Genomic DNA, 18,342 nt, shown 5'->3' on the forward strand with positions numbered 1-18,342 from the left:
AAATCCAGAGTTTCAATAAACACACCATCCAATGCCGCATCAGGGAACTTGTAATAACATTTTTACCAAATTAACAAATACTAAAACTAAGTATTTTCTATAAATAAAACCTTTAGTTTTATGTTAATTTAGTTACCCTAACGGACACGAAATGATTTCAGTTCATTTAATTTTTTTGTTCAGAAGTCTAGTTTTAGTTTTTAGTTTTAGTTAACCATAATGGTATGTAATCAATCACACAAATATCTACACTCAGTTTGTCAGAGTCATAAAATAATATTGATCGAACACACACAGGTGGCGATGTTCACTCGTGATCGCACTTGGAGCTCTCCAGAACAGCAGAGAAGAAGAAGAAGCTCAAGATGGCGGAACGTGGTTACAGTTTCTCTCTCACCACATTTAGGTAAACTTTGTCAAAATATGAATAAAATTGAGTAGCCGCATCGAAGCTTATGGCATGTAACAATTGCTTTGTGGCAGTAGCGTCATCACATGTATGCATTACTTTTTATTTCAAAACGTAGATGAGGTTTTGGAGCCGCTGGAGTTGATGCACTGTCATTGCCGGATAATGAATCGGCTAACATCGCCTATTAGCATGTTGGCTAACAGTTTTTCCAAACGGAACATTCGAAAAGCTAAACTTTGTTCAAACCCATAACAAAAGCTCACCTGTTTTAATGCGGAACAGTACCGAGCAGACTGAAATGGACGGCTTGGTTTTGAATGCTAAATATTTAGAGATTATTTCGGCAAAGCGTCGAATTGGCTTAAATGAGTCAGTTGTTTTAGATTTTACTTTCAGTTTCGTCTCTGTTAGTTACAATACGCTAATTCGGATTTCCAATCGTTTATCTGACTTTAACACATAGTAAAGCAGCTTGTTGTGTTTTTTTCTCTTGCAGCCCCTCCGGTAAGCTGGTACAGATCGAGTATGCTCTGGCAGCTGTAGCAGCCGGAGCCCCCTCGGTGGGCATCAAAGGTGAGTACAGAACTCGACTGTAGCTTTGAGAGTGAATCTGTCAACATGTTAGCGACGCAAAGCATACTCGAAGGCTCTGCACATTCAAGCAGAGTTGAAACTGGTTAGAAACGCATATATTTTTCAATAACTACGTGACTCTTGATTTCCAGCTTCCAATGGCGTTGTCTTGGCAACAGAGAAAAAACAGAAGTCCATACTGTATGATGAACAGAGCGTCCATAAAGTGGAGCCCATCACTAAACACATAGGAATGGTCTACAGTGGCATGGGGCCTGACTACCGGTGAGTGTTGCCAACGGCTTTGCAGACTATAGTGTGACATTTTGTTAGGCAACTGAAATGACAACTGAAAGCTAATTGCAGAAAAATAATGAGTGTGTCATGTTGGCAGGGTTTTAGTGCGGCGAGCCCGCAAGTTGGCACAACAGTACTTCCTGGTTTACCAGGAGCCCATTCCCACAGGACAGCTTGTCCAGAGGGTGGCCTCTGTGATGCAGGAGTACACACAGTCTGGGTGGGTATATACTTAAAAAAACAAAACAAACATACATACACAAAAGTAGACACACTGCTGTTTACTAGTGACATGCTTTAAGGGTAGAGTTTGTTTTGCATTGCTGTGACATTTTCTCAAAATTCAGTCCACTTTAAAAGACGTGTTAATGTGTTACTAATTTTGCTTGACAGTTTCGAGGTCTTTAGAGAGAAATTAATTAGTGACATGTAATATTTCTCTTTCTCTCTTTTTTTCACCCCTCCATCCCTAGTGGAGTGCGTCCATTCGGTGTGTCTCTGCTGATAGCTGGATGGGATGAAGACCAGCCCTACTTGTTCCAGTCGGACCCTTCTGTACGTTCTTCTAGTTCTCAGCACTGCTGCCTACATTTCAGGGTTAAATATTGCTTGTGCTTTTAAAAATGCTTTTGCAGGTCATCCCACTAACCTAAAGTTTTTTTTAAAATTCTGTTTGTGATTGGCAGGGTGCATATTTCGCATGGAAAGCAACAGCCATGGGGAAGAACTATGTTAATGGAAAAACATTCCTTGAAAAAAGGTACACGTAAATGAGTAACTCATTATTTCCTTTTTCATTCATATTACTAAAGTGTTGCATGTTTATATAAAACTTATAAGGAATATATATTACGTCTGATTCTGTCACAGTGTTTCTGTATATGATTGTTTGCTTAAGGCCAACTTTAGTACTTATGCACTTATGTACATTAGTGCTCAAAAGCACTGAGTGCTGACGCTCTGCAGGCTTCCAGATATTGGCCTGTTAGAAAAAAAATAAGCCTTTACAAAGGTGCAGTTTGGCTAAAACAGGTTGTTTTTGAGTTGAAAGATGGTTCTGAAAGGTGAATTCAGTGCCAAAGTGACTTAAACCTGCAGAGGGCGACCTCTGTTAAATTATTTAGAAGTCTATGAGAGGATGGCCATACAACTCACTTGAATTATTATCTTGTTAAAAAAAAATCTTAAGTAGTTTATGGCCTTAGTCACACAGTTTGAGCCTCATTTTTAATGAAAGAATGATACATATTCAGAGTATAGTAGATGGCAATGCATAAAGTCCAAACTCAAGAACATAAATAAGAAGTGCTGGTAGTCAACTAACCACTGGATAGATCCATCATTTATATGAAATCTGAGGGGCTCCATAAGATAAGTAAGTTGCCTTTCACATCAACTTAAGGGATGCCGCACAATAAAATATGTTGTTGGAAATTAGAATTATAGGTCCCATTTATAAAGTTATGTTTAATTAAAATTCAGTGATTTTTCTGTTCCATGGACTGAGCTTGATATTTTGTACTGGATGTATTTGGTGCTCGGTGGCCAAACTCCCACAGTAAGAGCTCTGTATTTACTGTAGCTGTCTCAATGATCATGTGTAAACTGTGTTTAGAGTGCTATATCTCATTTGTGGTTTATTATAAAGCAGTTTGAATGAGTGGTAACCAATAAGCTCTTCACACAGTTTGAATTTAGACTGTTGACCTACTTTAAATTGTCTATTTTGAAAATGAAGACTGGGTAAATGCATTTTTTAAGGCTCTGTACTTGAATAGAGAACCATTAACACACAGCACCATTTAATGCAAAAAGGAGCTGCTGTGAAAGGGGTCTATTGTTTCAATAGTTCAAGGGTTTGACCACTTTGTTTTTCTTCCTCAGGTATAACAATGACTTGGAATTAGAAGACGCCATCCACACAGCCATCCTGACATTAAAGGTATGCAGCTTGTAACCAGAAACAGCTTAGTGACTCCACCTTAGCTGTGGTTATTCAAACCATCTTGTGTTTGTGTTTCAGGAGAGTTTTGAGGGTCAGATGACAGAGGAGAACATTGAAGTGGGCATCTGCAACGAGGCTGGCTTCAAAAGACTCACTCCAGCAGAGGTGAAAGACTACCTGGCAGCCATTGCGTGAACACATCCCCCTCGGTCACATTCAAGACAAAAGCCAGCACAGTAGCCAATTGTCTCATGATGCTTTTTTTTTTTTTTTTGTAAACCCATTATAAAGATAATATGGCCCCATTGTCTTATGATGAGACAGCTTCTGTTCTCCAAACACCGGAGAAAAAAAAACTACTGTAACTTCTTCATATTCATAGTTATTATTATGCATTCTTATCTTGTATGACAGAATTAAATGGCCTGTTGACCATCAACAACAGGCTGGCTGACCAGACCCATTAAAGTAATGAGGCAGCCTTTGTGCATGTGCCCAGTGACTGTGCATTGACTAAAATCTGCCAGTGGCAAATAACAGATCTTTAACCGTTTGGTATTGTTGTTGAGCACACACCCTGGTGCTGTGAAATGTGACAGTTGGCTACTGTGCAAATGAAAAGGAATGTGGATTCTGATGAGTAAAATCTCAAGTCTTCCATCAAATCTGTTTTTGTTGATCATTAATGTTTGAAAGGCACTTAAAATCAAGCATGGATTTATTCAAAAGTGGTATTGCTAGACATGGCTTGGGTTTTAAATGTAAGTGAGACTTCTTGAGCCCAGGAGAAGCCTTAATTTGCATCCCTGATGGATTAATTCTTCCTCATCCACTCTGAAACCCACTAGGAAAGAGGATAAACAAAAGAAGCACATAGGGAGGATCTAATGGGAGGTTTTGAGATTTTACTGTCAGGATCTGATTGCCTGTATAGCAGTTTTACATGATGTACTCTTTTTTTTTTTCTTTTTAGCCCACAAACAGTTCCAAAGTTTGTATTTTTTTTCTCTTCTGATATCTGTCACTTATTCAAATAAAAGAGGATGAGTTTGTGATTACTCCGTGTGTTTAATGTATGTGCTTTTGTTGTGAAATGGCAGCCTTATCGCGGTGTTTTTATGTTCAAACTGCGAAGGAGCCGTTTGAATGTCTGCGGACTTAAATGAGCGCGTACTTCACAGCAGAGCGCGCTCTAACAAGAGCCGGAACACCTTTTTTTCAAATTGTAGGGTGTCCCTCCGCTTCGTAATGTTTTTACGAATACTGCGACTGTTCCAAGAATGGCTACAGCGACCATTCAAATCCGCCGTATTATCGACATGATGAAAATAAATCTACTTTAACAGTTAATTTCACTACCCGTGTAGAGTTCATCTTATTACTCCGCTTTGCAATTAGCTAGGAGGTCTATTTTTGCGAGCGGCAGGCCGTTGCCGCTTACCTCATAACCTCTGATGACGTTTATGGCGCCAGAAATCAAGGCTTTAGTAAGGAGCTCATATGAGTCAGCTGGTGGATATACCGTTATATGTAATGTGTCGGCGGTTCTGTAACCGCCAGTCATTTTAATGTAGACTGGCGGTTTATTGCTCGTCGTTCATGTTATTATAAGGTTGTTTAAGAGCCAAGATGGTGGTACTACGCAGCAGCGGCAGTGTCGGAGCCGAGCCGGTAGCGACAACGCCGATGAGGAGGTCGATTGAGTTGGATACGAGCTCCGAGTTTCTCTCACTGCTTCCCGCGTCGCAGAGAAAGTCCGCCCGGCTCAGCCGATCTTCCCGGGCCCCTTATGACAGCTTTAGCAGCCCTGAAAACAACACTGCGAATGTGAGAACACACACTGAAACAGCTGGTCAGATAAGTAGATAACCGTTTGTTGGTTGGATAAGTCGGCTATGAATGCAACTTTGCTGTGCTAGTTTAGCTACCATGCTAAGTTGGCTAAAACGTTCCTCTCCGCTGCTTTACTAAGTTACTGACGCTTTGTTACCTGTCATGATGTATCGAAAGAGTTAAAAACATAGTCACATTATTTTTTATTCATCCGTGACAATCATTTATTATCGCAGTCTAAATGACTTCTTAACTAAATAATCTTATTGATTTGCCGTTAAGCATCATAATCATAATAACAACATCGTATGATATCACAAAATTAAACTCACTGTTAGTTACGTGTACGTGTTTGTATTGTTAGTAGAAAGATTATAAGGCTTCTGTTCATTCAGTAATTCTTCATTAACCTTTATCTTAGACCCGTCTGTTACTTTATAACAAAAGTACTTTCTAAATCTGCTTGATGAAAAAGAAATAGTTGCAGGAACCGAAGTCAGCCGCAGCACTAGAGGAGCAGATAGTGGTTTAGTTAGTAGAGCAAACCAAGATACTATCGTGTTTACTGCACAAGAAAGCAAGTTTATAGCTGTTCAGTCATATGACCATCACTTCCACCCAGCAGTCCTCTTTGCATTCATGTCAGAGCTTCGGTTTGCTATATTTGCTTTGAATTAATTACCTATAGCTCATAACATAGTTGGAGTTAGACATGTTAGTGTTTGCGTGTGTGTGTGTGAGCAAGTTTTAAAGAGTGATCTCAAATATAAGATACTACATGTGAAGGAATTTAAGTGACCTAGATAAATTATGTAAATTAATGATATATAAATCAGTCCTTTCAGTACACAGGTGATAACTGAGTTTTCCACTCTAATGTTAATCATTAACTGCACTTAATCTGAGCATGAGGTTGACTTCCTAACTCATTGGACAGGCAGCTTTTAACTCCCGACTACATATTCTGTAAACTATAATAGCACTGTGTGTCACTGACATGCTGATATGAAACAGGGGGAGGACAGTGGTCTCCACCACTCTCTGAGGACCAGAGGGCAAAAGGTTAAATTTGAGGTCTCGTTTGCGGACTCGCGACCCAAGACCAGCTCCCCTGCTGATGAGGACAAAGTTGGAGGCTGCTGTACCAGGTAATGCAACACCACTCACTTTGTTAACTGATTATTTTTTAGTCGTGTTGTTTAACAAACTCTCTGGTGCCTCTACCTGCAGATTTGAAGGTTGTGTGTTAAATGTGTAATACCTGCCATTCACTAAAATGACTGATGGGTATAAAAATGAGATGTTTATATTTTCGTAAGCTAGCTGAATCAATGCCCAATTTAAACTGTAATATTTTTTCCATCCAGGTCCACCAGCTGTATGCAAAATCTAATTCTCAGTGGATTTCCATCAGTGCTTAATGTATATGAAATGCAGCAATATAACACAAGAAAATTATTATTTTGTCATCATTTGTCAGGAAATCTTCCAGGCTGCAGAGAGATGGAAAGGCATCGAATGGCAAGCAGCAAGCAGGTACCATGTACTGTAGAATCCATGCTTTTAAATTAAAGCAGTGTGGAGTAACTTCTATATTTTTATATTAGTCTCTATACATCTAACTTGGGAGAACTTATGTTTTGCATCCCAGATGTTCCGGATGAGGTGGAAGGCTCATCCACTCCCAAGAGGAGCCGCTTTAACCTACGAAGCCCAGAAGTGGAGGAAGAAGAGGAGGAAGACGAGGATCATCGCTCAGTGCGTCGCAGCTCTCGAATCACCAGATACAAACTGGGTTCCCGCAACCAGTCTGTGCTGTATGACCGCCTAATTACTAAGTGAGTTCAGCAGCATTCACTCAGCAAAACTGTCACCTCTAGTAGTATTTAACAAACACGGTTCCATACACTGCGGGCTGATGAGGGATTAGATAAGACATGAATGTCCCATTCTTCCTTTGTCCCTCAGCACTGCTGAAGCTGTTCTCCAGAAGATGGACGACATGCAGAAGATGAGACGCAGGCTGGGGAACCGAGACCGGGATAGAGACGCTAAGGAAGAGGTGATAATCCACACAGAAAACTTCACAGTTCTGCATGGTGCTCTGTAATGTAGTGTTTTTATGGAGAGTGGGTAGCTAGTAGCTGACAGTGTGAAGCCATCTTTGAGCCGTCGAACTGATGAGTGTTTGTTTCTGTTTCCTCTGAGCAGCTGAGTGTGTACACAAGTGGCAGAATGAGAAGGTCTCTGAGGAACAATGTGAAGACTAAAGAAACTGAGAAAGAGAACCAAGGTGAGATGGTTAAAGTCTAGTAATGTTAGGAACACAGTTTAGGAATACTGTGTGCAGTGGGAATGTGCACAACTTGCTACTGTCACTGTTCAGTACCAGATGTACCAGTCGTTTAATCTAATTGTAAACATTTGAATTGATACCCAATGCAGGGTTTGTGTCCTGAATATTATGCAGCCATTTGCCACCAGATGGAGCTGCAGTTACTGTATTAAAAAAAATGCCATCACTCTGTTAATCAAGACCTGAAATTTTTGTAAGGCTAATATTGTTGGCTATTTTGCGGATACAAACTGCTTTCTCATTTTTTTGTTTAGGCAGCTTTGAGATTTTCCATTAAAGGCTCCTCAAATAAAACTTGATACCTAAGGGCTTGTTAGTTTTAGGCTAGTCGGTTAGTTAATTTTTTTTTTCACGTTTATTAGTCACCAGGAACGTTTCTAGTTGAAGGCATGCTGGTCTGAGTTTATCGTCTTCAGGGGAGGATTAATCTCAACATCAACCTCAACATTTAGTGAGGTTTGGACAGCAGCAGTGTCATGTGGTGTTTCATTTTTGTTTTACATTTTCATTGAATTCACAGGAGGGGATGAGGATGATAATGATGATGATGAAGAGGAGGAGGAAGATGGAGAAGATGAAGAGGAGGAAGAAGAAGATGATGAGGATGCTGAAGATGAGGAAGAAGAAAACCAAAGACGCTATGACTTCAGACAGCGAAAGACCGTGGTCCGTTATCAGGCCCCACTAGATGGTATGCTGTCCATTCAGAGCTGTGGATCATCATCATGATTAACTAGAATAATTGCTTGAATTGCTTTTGTCTTGTCATTTTGCACTGTTGAAGGATGCTTTCTTTTCTTTTGTAGAACCGAGAGAGACCAGGAAGCGCAGCATGTACTTCAAGGACCACTCCTCATCTACCAGGCGCAGGTTCAGATTCAGCTCCACAGCCCCGAGGAGCCCCTACAACAGGAGGAGAACTAGCAGGTTAGTGTCACAGCTCAGCTACCGAACATCACCCTGTACATACAGCATATGCAGGATTCCATCTGAGTAACGGCTCATGCTGTTATGTTTTGTTTTTCTTAAATTTGCACATGTGACAGATGTTTATTACTAAATCAGACAGGATTATTTTAGTGCACTGTCCACTTTTCTCAGGTTATCTATGAACCTTTTTAAACAGTCACATACCTGTTTAGATCCTCATCTCAGACATACTCAAAAATGTTTGGCAAAAGCTTGATTTAAAACGGATTCTTTGACAGCTATTGCCATAACACTGTTTCTACTAGTTGCTAGCATAATCACTGCATGTCAAATCCATCCTCTTTTCTTCCTCTTTTTTTCCCCCTCCTACCATCAGGAGTAGTTCTGAGAGGTAAGACCCTCACTGCTCATCTTTGTCAGTGTTTACAGTGTTTGTAGTTTATCTTTAATAGAGTCTCTCCTTGTTAGCTCTGCGGTTGTTGGTAATTGCTGTTGATGCATTTGAGTTTCCCTCTGCTGTTAGTAGTAAATACTGTGGCGAGATGATGAACCAATCTTCATTCAAACGTTATGCACTTTAGAGCATTTCTTTTAGGCTGTTGTAAAAAATCCGAGCTCGTCAGTGAATAATCATATGTTAAATTTCAGTCTTGAGTCTTGACCATGTGGAAAAATGTAGATAATGAAAAAACTTAACTTGATTATTCATTAATTAGTTTTATGTTCCCCTGTTGCTCATTACAGAGCAAATGCCCCAGCTTTCTATTTTAGTTTATTTTTGTATTACTTTGTATTACATTTGACAGCTTTTTTTGGGTGCACTTGTTTTCATTTCTGCAAATCTAATCTGAAGCTTCCGTCACTTTAAAAACGTTTGAATGTTGTGCAATTCGTTTGGCCTCACAAGCCTTTTAAGTTTTCCGCAAGTGAAGCTCTCCCTGTGTGTTGCTCAGGTGTCGTCAGGTGATGGTGTCATCTAAAGTGGTTGGATGAGTCACTCCTGTTTTTGCTACACTTGTACAAATCAGATATTTTGCTTTTTGTTTGTCACAGTTTATGTGTGGCTACAGATGTCTTCTAATCCTAATCTCATTGTTGGTGAGAGTAACCTGCCTCCATGCTGATACATCTTGTTTGTTTACAATAAGCTGCGTTCACATCTTTTGGTGCACAGGAGGAGACATGCCATCCACAGCAGCGACTCCACGTCCTCCTCCTCAGACGACGAGCAATTTCAGAGACGGAGGAGTAAGAACAGGAGCCGGTCAGTCAATAGGTGAGAGCAGCAGGTGTATCAAGGTGTTTTTTTGTTGTTGTTTTGTTTTTTTTGCAATGTGAAATACATAAAAGGTTGCACAAAATCATTTTAAAGAAAAAGTTGTGGTTAGCCTTGTGACTCATTAGTGAGAATGCCAGAACTCGTGTTTTATAATAATATGTAAATGTAAATGCTTGTGCTATTTACAGTTTTTGTTTGTGTGTCCTGTAGATGTCTACCTATGAACCTTGTGAAAGAAGACCTGCTGGGGATCCACAAAGACAGGATGAAGATCGGAGCTAGCCTTGCTGATGTGGACCCCATGCAGATTGACAGGACGGTGAGCTGCGTCAGAGAATGGCCCGATTAACAGATGCAATGAAAAAACATGTTACACTAAAGCACATTAAACATGTAATCCTAATGTAACTCTGTTGTGAATGCGATCAGGTGCGGTTTGACAGCATCGGAGGTTTGAGCAGACACATTTCAGCCCTAAAGGAGATGGTGGTGTTCCCGCTGCTTTACCCAGAGGTGTTTGAGAGGTTCAAGATACAGCCACCCAGGTAAGCAGTGTGTTTGTGAACAGGAGAAAGTTGTGTGTCAAAAAGTCCTGGTTGCACATTATTTTTAATGTAGTTTGAAGATTTTTTTCAATTTATTTTCCCAAATAATGTATACAATATATACAAGTACAGTATATTACACAAACATGTTTATTTTTTAGAATAATTTCAGTTAATAATAAAGTTTGAAACATCTTGAAACCAAAATATCTCCTGGATTGTGCCAGTTTTCTTCTGGTCTCTTCTACTTGTAACAGTGAATTTTTCTTTCTCACAAAGAAAACGGCGGACGTTACAACTTGTGTCTAAAAATGTATCGTTTCTTGCATCGGTTAAAACACTCGACTCCAGGTACACGGCGCCCAGCTGGAAACACTTCATGTCAGTCGAGCTGCCCGAGATTCACAGAATTTTCAGAAAATGTAAAATTTTTGTGATTTATATCGTTATTGGGACGATGTCTTATATCAGGATATGAGATTTTGGTCATATCACACAGCCCTATCGCTATGGTTTTCTCTTGTCTTTCAGGGGCTGTCTCTTCTATGGTCCTCCGGGCACCGGTAAAACACTTGTAGCCAGAGCTTTAGCCAATGAGTGCAGTCAGGGCGACAAAAAGGTTTCGTTCTTCATGAGGAAAGGAGCTGACTGCCTCAGCAAGTGGGTTGGAGAATCTGAGAGACAGTTACGTCTCCTGTTTGACCAGGTAAACTGAACTCATCTGCCTTTATGTTGAAAATTAAAACTTTAATACCTGTACATGTATCAGGTGTTAATAGGTTCTTACTGGGTTCTTTCCAGGCATATCAGATGCGTCCCGCCATCATTTTCTTTGATGAGATTGATGGTTTGGCTCCAGTCAGGTCCAGCCGTCAGGACCAGATTCACAGGTCAGGCTTGTTTGCAGTGCATGTGTCTTGACTTTATCTCAAATTTAACAACTCTGTAAAATAAACATTTGCTTGTATATTTTATTAGAAATAAAGTATAATTTACATTAGGAAATTGTTACAGAAGCTTCTTTCAGTTCCTAAATGTAGAGCTCTAACACGCACTAGAAAAATGAAGCAGAACGGTCTTTATTTTGTTTGTTTTTTCCAGTTTACACTTTCTCAGTTATGTACCTTGATAGAGTGAGCCTTAATATTTAGGGCTTGTTGTGTCACTGTGTGTCCTTTTTGTTACAGAGAAGACTGTTAATGAAAACTAAATCTAACCTTTTGTGTCTGTAGCTCCATTGTGTCGACCCTCCTGGCTCTGATGGATGGATTGGACAGTAGAGGAGAAGTGGTTGTGATTGGAGCTACGAACAGGCTGGACTCCATCGACCCAGCTCTGAGAAGACCCGGACGCTTTGACAGAGAGTTCTTGTTTGGCCTTCCCGACAGAGAGGTGAGGAATGTAGTTTCGGCAATACGATATAGTAAATATTGGTAATATTTTGTAAATATTAGTAGTTTTCAATACTGCTGCACATTAGCATGAGTAGAAAAAAAGCAGCATTGCTCGTTCTGAACATGAATTGTTGGCATCTTATGTTGTATGGCAGGCAAGAAAGGAGATTCTAAAGATCCATACCAGACAGTGGACTCCTCCACTCTCTGAGGCTTTTCTGGAGGAACTGGCAGATAAATGTGTTGGTAAGTTGAGCACATGTCACGTACAGATACATGCTTCATTAAGTTATAGTTGTCCACACTGTATAAGTAAGTTGAAATGTGATAGGAAGAAGGAAGGAATAAACCTGAGACACTAACAATCCTGAATTCATGTAGGAAGCGATCACATGAAGTTTTCTGGCCATACAGGTTAAAGTTTGCTTATTAATAAACTGTCTGTTGTTAAGGTTACTGTGGAGCGGATATCAAGGCGGTCGTTTCAGAGGCAGCCCTGTGCGCACTGCGGCGCCGCTACCCACAGATCTACTCCTCATCACAGAAACTTGTACTTGACGTTAACTCCATTTCCATCACTAACAAAGATTTTATGTCTGCCATGTCCAAGATGGTACCTGCTGCCCAGAGGTAAAGTTTTAGTGCTGTCTTCACAGTCCTTATGCAGCCTGGTTGCTGCATACATACTGTTAAGTACTTTTGATAATGATTGTGATAATTTATTTATTTATTTTATTTTTTTAGAGCGGTAGTGTCACCAGCTAAGGCTCTGGTACCTGCCATTCGTCCACTGCTGAATGCAGCCCTGCAGAGCATCCTCCTCACAGTCAGCAGAGTGTTTCCGCATGCTGAGATGGGCTTAAAGAGAAAGAGGGAACAAGGTGCGGTCCTGCTTTACCTTGTTATTCTTGCTCTGTTGCTACACGCATGTTATGCTCATCATAGGAATTCTTTCAAGAAATCAAAGACTGAGAGAAACAATAAAAAGATGTGACACACAAAGAGCTTTTTTCATTTTCTTTAATTCAGGGTGTAATTATTTACCTGTTGTGTTTGTGTGATCCAAGATGTGGCCTGTGCTGTATCTGATGATGATCTGATGTTCAGTGAGGAAGAGGACTCTGAGGTCTGCCCCATTGGACAGACCTCCCAACACAAAACACCTGCTGCTAACGGCCTCCTGAACCTCCACAGGTAGGACACATAGTCTCAAATATAAGGTGGTATTTTTGACAAGTACTGTTTGAAATCAATTTTAAATCAAATGGCCATCTACTTCTACCACTTTGTGTCTCTACATTGCCTCTCTGTTGCCTGAGACCCACATGTTACTGAAGTGAAACATTCCTATTACTTCACCATCTCAGTATCTCTGTCCGTCCTGTGTAGGAGCGTGTTGAGCCAGCCCACATCCTACCGTCCCCGGTTGCTGCTGGAGGGCAGACCAGGTTCAGGCCAGAGCTCTCACCTAGCTCCTGCTGTGCTCCATGCTCTGGAGAAGTTCACGGTGTACACACTGGACATGGCTGTGCTGTTTGGAGCCAACGCAACTGCACCAGAAGAGACATGTGCTCAGGTACATGAGCTATAAACCCAAATAAAATAGAATATACCTTAAATATGTAATATTATGGTTACATTTGGATCATTTGCATTTAAAGAAAATGTAGAGGTACATGTTTACTTGAGGTGGTCTGGAGGCAATCTTTGCCACTGCAGCCTTGTCAAATTCAGTGTGTTCTTTTAAGTGGACCTCACTGGCCAAAATGGCTGCCACAGAAAAACTGTAGTTCATGGGCTCCACTTCCTTATACCATGAGCAGTGGGGATAATTATGTACTACAGACAAGTGCGTGTATGAAAGAAGATGCTGTTATTTTACAGTGATGCATGGCAGCAGGCTTCTCACACACAATCATAAGCCACCCTGCTTTGCTGCACTTTTAAGCAGGAGTCTTCAATGATGCTGATGGTGCAGCATCATTGAAGCAGGGACTGGGGTACTGGTCCATTCAGGGACATGAGAGCAGAAAAGAGAAGACGACAGAAGAAACTAATGCTCCAGTCCTGGGCGAGGCTTAAGCAGAGTGTTTAGCATAAGGAAAACACACAGAATAGATTAGTCACAATGAAGGAGGGGCAGGGAACTGACGGCTGTTACACGTCCATACCCACGTCTGTAGATTTCAGTCCAGATGTCGCAATTGCATTAGAATTTACTGCTCTTGTCACATGTTCTGCAGATTTTTGTTGAAGCCAAGAGAACCTCCCCCAGTATCCTGTACATCCCTCACATTGGCCAGTGGTGGGAAACAGTTGGCCCTGCTTTAAGAGCTACTTTCCTGAGTCTCTTGAGCTCCATCCCGGCCTTCTCTCCTATCCTTCTGCTCGCTACCTGCAGCCTCCGTTATGACCAACTCAGCACTGAGGTATGGAAAGATGAGTAATGCTCTTTTTCATGGGTTGCAAATGTGCCAGAGGATAAACAGTTATTATCTGCTTTGTCAAATGTTCTTACAAGGTGTAATAAATCAGTGTCTCTGTTTTTACTGAATGCAAAAGGGCCGAAAAGCCGAAATTTAAAGCTGCATTCATTTGCGGTATTCTCACCTTTCACCTTCTTCATCTCAGGTACAGGAGCTGTTTCGGCTTGAGTACGGAGAGGTTTTCCAAGTTCAGGTCCCCACCAGTAGGGAAAGAAGAGACTTCTTTGAGGATCTAATCCTCAACCAGGCTGCTAAGGCCCCTGTCTCAAAAAAGAAAGCTGGTAAGCCTAGACATTCATACTAACATATCTCTCAGCTCATGACTAAAATTGGCTCAAAGCAGCAGTCTTGTAGTTTAAGTGTGCAACATCTGTTCATATGGTCCCACAGTGCGGTAATGTTCATCTTATCCTAGATGGAAGCTAAAAGCGGATGCTTCCAAGATATACATTTTGTGTCTTGCAAAACAGAATTGAGTTAAATCTGTCAACTCTTCACTTGTCTCAGTGCTTCATGCATTGGAAGTGCTGCCAGTTGCCCCTCCACCAGCTCCACGTCAGCTAACGCAAGAGGAGACTCAGAGATTGGAGGAGCAGGAGGAAGACACCCTCAGAGAGCTTCGCCTCTTTTTACGTGATGTCACCAACCGTCTGTCCCAAGATAAGCGCTTCAAGGCTTTTACAAAGCCAGTGGATTTAGAGGAGGTAGTTGTGCTATTATTATTACCTTGTACTCCAACAATGCCTTAGACAGCACTGGATTACTACAGTAGAGAAAATTTCAGGAGGGGAGCAATGACTGAAGGTTAAAGATTTGCCTAGCTAAAGTATGTATTTAGATACTGCCACTGGGGGGCAGCAAACCTATCCCCACAAATGACAAGTTTAATGTGCAATTTACTGCAATGCTCATATCAACCGATTTTGTCCTCTGAGATCCTCTGAAATGTTTGGTTTCATCTCTTTCCTTCACTCAGGATCTGTCTTGTGTTTCAGGTTCCAGATTATGCTGAAGTGATCAAGAAGCCTATGGACCTGTCAACAGTCCTCTCCAGGATAGACCTCCATCAGTACAGAACAGTCAAAGAGTTCCTTCAGGACGTGGATCTCATCTGGCAGAATGCCCTCGAATACAACCCAGACAGGGATCCCTCGGGTACACACAGTGAACAACAGACACACACATGCACACACACCATGGACAAGAGAAGGATCAGTGAAATATAAGTGCTCACACATAGGCTGATTGGAGTGTAAATGTTTGTATTTCCTCAGATCGTCAGATACGGCACAGAGCATGTGCACTGAAAGACACAGTCCATGCTATCATCAAAGATGAACTGGATGAAGATTTTGAGAAGCTTTGTGAGGAGACCAAGGAGTCACGCAGAGCAAGAGGTCAGTTTGCGTCTCTGTGTGTGTGTGCATGATTATTGACATTTGTCCTGGTCCAATTGAATTAAATGGAAATAAAATAAACAATCTGGGGTCAATCACTAATGGCTATATAAAAAAAAAAAACCTTGAGTAATCTGAAATGTTCTAGTTTTAATGTGATATAACAAACTCTGTTTAACTCAGGTTTCCTTAAGGAGCAGTTCATTTGCAGTTTTAAACAAGTAAAAGTGTACATATTTCTATTTTTGACTACCTCAGGTTGTTCCACTGCACGATTTACTCCCTCCTTCTACCACGTCCTTCCCAAACAGTCCAAATCTCCTGCTGAGGCTAAGATCACTGACAGCAGCTCACAGCAGCTGGATGGATCCACAGTTCCAGCTACTAATAATCCATGTTCCTCTGCTTTTACAACGCCCAAAAATATAGGTAAAGATCATACACTTAAATCAGTAGCAAATAATCACTCAGTTTATGGATTACAACATTTTTTTTCCCCCAGCCCAGAAGAAGAAACGTCGGAGGAGCCGATGGTCCACTGGCTACTATGCAAAGAAGAAGTCCATTTCTCCTCATGTGTCCAAAAATGATGATCAGCTTGGGTCCGATGAGGAGGAAGAGGATGGAGATGATGAGGATGAAGTTGAGAAAGCAGGAGAAGAACGTGATGAGGGCGATGGAGCAGAGGAGGATCATACAATAGCTGATGCAGAGTCAGAACCTGCAGAAACTCACATAGATGGTTTTGGACTTTCTGAGAAAATACAAAGCAGTGAGGAGGGGAGAGTGGAGAAGAAAGCAGATCCTGAAGATGAGGTCAACTCATGTGAAAAAGCAAACCTGGAAAATCACGGTGAGACGCAGAATGAACAAGAGAAGGTGGACGATGCTGTCGCACATCACTTAGAGGAAAACAAGCTGTTAGGACAGGAAGCAGAAGAGAACCACAAACCTCTTTCAGTGAACACTAACAAGCACAGCTACAGTGAGGCTGAAGCAGATAACCAGCATCCCCACGCAGTAGATGCCCAAACTCTAAAACTGTCAAAAACTCAGACTGAGCCAAGTCGCTGTGTAGGCCAGCAAGAAAACATCAAGGTAGTTACAGAAGAGGAGGCAGAGCAGAACATCACTGCTGAACCAATGGAGGTGGAAGAATCCTCAACCACAGATGCCTGCACAGCTGCCAGAGGAGAGGAGGACACAGGCACAGGTTGGATGTCAACACTAAGACTGGTTTCTCACCTTTAATGTGACACCAGATGTTTAGTTGAAAATGTTGCTGAAAGGGGAAAAAAGCACACGTCATGTCCAGCAGGGAAAGCAGATTACTAGTATAGTGCTTCTAGACCACAGTCCTTGGGCCTCAGAGTGAAAATACCAGTAGGCTATCATCTGTTACAATCGTGTAAACATTTTGTGTGTTTTCCTGTGTGTGCATGTCTGTTTGGTGTCTCAGAGCGGAACGTGAGGCGAATGACTCGGGCTCTGAAAAACGCTGTGCTGCAGCAGCAGATGATCAATGTGGACAAAGCTCTGCAGATCTTGGACGAGGAAACCCCTCCTGTAGTTGTGGACAAAGACAAATTAAAGGTGTGGGATACCATCTGTGTAGTGTGTGCTGACAACGAGAAAAAAAGAGAACTAAACTGCTCAACTGCAGATTTCTCTCTCTCTCTTTTGTAAATGTGTAATTCCATTCCCTTTTTTTTGTCCTGTGTGTTTTCAGGTGTTGTTGGAGCAGGTAGTAACTAAAACAGAAGGCTATGAGGTGTATAAGCTGGAGAAACTGTATGCTCTGCTCTGCCAGAGCATCTATAGACACAGACGAGACTACAACAAAACTGCACTAATACAGGTGATTACTGGAGGAGTGTTGGTAAACTTTGCTCCTGGAGATATTCTGAGTTGGTGCAACTGATAACTTTAACGATGGGTCTCCGTATGATTATGACTATTTTATCACAATTGAACTTTGTTGATCAGTTTTGTTTTGTATTTTATTTTCAAAGATGTCTACTTTTGCTTTAGTATTTTAATGTTCCTAATCTGTAGTTCTTCCCTTGTGTGTTTGTTTTATTAGGAGATGGAGCAAGAAATTGAAGACTTCTGTTGACATGTCCACATGAACAGCAATGTCATTTTTAATAGTTATTCCCATTCTTCCATATGTGTAAATAGAAACAAATTGGTTGTATTTTCATAGAAATCCACAGGCACCTATATTTGCATTAGCTAATACTTTGTACTACTTCTCATGTTTATATTTAATTAAATGGGTTTCCTCTAACTGTTGTTGTGTGCCTTCTTTTTTTTTTACCCCAAAGCTGATCATTTAAAAATGACTAGGTCCACAGAAATCTGCTATATTTGTGCACTTCAGGGTATCAGCAGACTCTGTATTAGAAAGCATCATAATACTATCACTTCCTGTATTTCACTACTACAAGTTGTGGTTGACTGTTCGAAAGCCAATCAGGTTTAGAAAGTTTTACAAGTTGTTATCAGCGACTGCGGCGGGACTACACAAACAAACTTATCTGATCTTATATATAGATAATACTTTTAACGACCATTGTTAAGAATAGGTAGACCGGAGAGATTAAATAATTGCATTATGGGAAATTGAGGATCCGGGATTTTTTTTTAAATGTGACCCCATTTTAGGCATTCATCCCTTCACAGATGGTCATAACCTGTCTCCTAACAACCATGTGACTTTATTATGGCACATTAATTTAATGAAGTGCATTTAAAATGATCCACACACTGATTTTGGTTGCGTAATGCCAGTGATAACTAACTGATAACAAAAAGCGAAGTAAATACAACCTGAAGTGTTTAACCAGTTATTCCGCGCTTCATGTATGACTGTTGCATTATACTCTGACGCAT

At 41.0% G+C, this 18,342-nt stretch overlaps 2 protein-coding genes and 1 non-coding gene across 5 annotated transcripts; all 3 read left to right on the forward strand.

The window, feature by feature from the left end:
• Positions 1 to 278: 278 nt before the first annotated feature.
• psma2a (proteasome 20S subunit alpha 2a) lies at positions 279 to 4,299 on the forward strand. 2 transcript variants are annotated; one of them, XM_085176036.1, is made up of 8 exons: positions 279 to 406; positions 909 to 985; positions 1,138 to 1,270; positions 1,380 to 1,502; positions 1,756 to 1,837; positions 1,969 to 2,042; positions 3,167 to 3,224; positions 3,306 to 4,299. In XM_085176036.1, exons 1-8 carry the CDS (start codon positions 366 to 368, stop codon positions 3,420 to 3,422), a joined length of 705 nt encoding a protein of 234 aa, XP_085032162.1. In that variant the 5' UTR covers positions 279 to 365; the 3' UTR covers positions 3,423 to 4,299. The 2 variants fall into 2 exon arrangements, with proteins under 2 accessions (XP_085032162.1, XP_085032161.1); XM_085176035.1 differs by lacking the exon at positions 279 to 406 and adding an exon at positions 518 to 781.
• Positions 4,300 to 4,427: 128 nt separating this feature from the next.
• atad2 (ATPase family AAA domain containing 2) lies at positions 4,428 to 17,737 on the forward strand. Of its 2 annotated transcripts, XM_085175991.1 has the most exons (30): positions 4,428 to 5,054; positions 6,075 to 6,208; positions 6,541 to 6,596; positions 6,712 to 6,898; positions 7,029 to 7,122; positions 7,272 to 7,353; positions 7,937 to 8,107; positions 8,223 to 8,343; positions 8,723 to 8,737; positions 9,521 to 9,622; positions 9,836 to 9,944; positions 10,055 to 10,170; positions 10,702 to 10,876; positions 10,972 to 11,060; positions 11,403 to 11,562; positions 11,720 to 11,810; positions 12,017 to 12,194; positions 12,309 to 12,445; positions 12,632 to 12,758; positions 12,954 to 13,140; positions 13,808 to 13,993; positions 14,196 to 14,331; positions 14,558 to 14,754; positions 15,046 to 15,205; positions 15,325 to 15,447; positions 15,706 to 15,876; positions 15,950 to 16,660; positions 16,907 to 17,040; positions 17,177 to 17,305; positions 17,531 to 17,737. In XM_085175991.1, exons 1-30 carry the CDS (start codon positions 4,857 to 4,859, stop codon positions 17,561 to 17,563), a joined length of 4,509 nt encoding a protein of 1,502 aa, XP_085032117.1. In that variant the 5' UTR covers positions 4,428 to 4,856; the 3' UTR covers positions 17,564 to 17,737. The 2 variants fall into 2 exon arrangements, with proteins under 2 accessions (XP_085032117.1, XP_085032119.1); XM_085175993.1 differs by lacking the exon at positions 8,723 to 8,737.
• On the forward strand, positions 13,279 to 13,415 carry LOC146507938 (small nucleolar RNA SNORA5). Its single transcript, XR_014877056.1, has one exon. It is a non-coding gene; the product is annotated as a small nucleolar RNA SNORA5 (small nucleolar RNA).
• Positions 17,738 to 18,342: the final 605 nt, after the last annotated feature.

The sequence above is a fragment of the Neolamprologus multifasciatus genome, chromosome 11, assembly GCF_963576455.1.
Source record: "Neolamprologus multifasciatus chromosome 11, fNeoMul1.2, whole genome shotgun sequence".
In the NCBI taxonomy this organism is placed as follows: Eukaryota; Metazoa; Chordata; class Actinopteri; order Cichliformes; family Cichlidae; genus Neolamprologus; species Neolamprologus multifasciatus.

What these genes read in the sequence shown, in the direction of transcription:
- atad2 (XM_085175991.1), top strand. Translation starts at nt 4,857, where the DNA reads ATGGTGGTACTACGCAGCAGCGGCAGTGTCGGAGCCGAGCCGGTAGCG. An exon ending in ATAGAGACGCTAAGGAAGAG is followed by an intron (nt 7,123 to 7,271) that starts GTGATAATCCAC and finishes TCCTCTGAGCAG; the next exon opens with CTGAGTGTGTACACAAGTGG. An exon ending in TACGTCTCCTGTTTGACCAG is followed by an intron (nt 10,877 to 10,971) that starts GTAAACTGAACT and finishes GGTTCTTTCCAG; the next exon opens with GCATATCAGATGCGTCCCGC.
- psma2a (XM_085176035.1), top strand. Translation starts at nt 684, where the DNA reads ATGCGGAACAGTACCGAGCAGACTGAAATGGACGGCTTGGTTTTGAAT. An exon ending in CCCCTCGGTGGGCATCAAAG is followed by an intron (nt 986 to 1,137) that starts GTGAGTACAGAA and finishes CTTGATTTCCAG; the next exon opens with CTTCCAATGGCGTTGTCTTG. An exon ending in TGTTCCAGTCGGACCCTTCT is followed by an intron (nt 1,838 to 1,968) that starts GTACGTTCTTCT and finishes TGTGATTGGCAG; the next exon opens with GGTGCATATTTCGCATGGAA.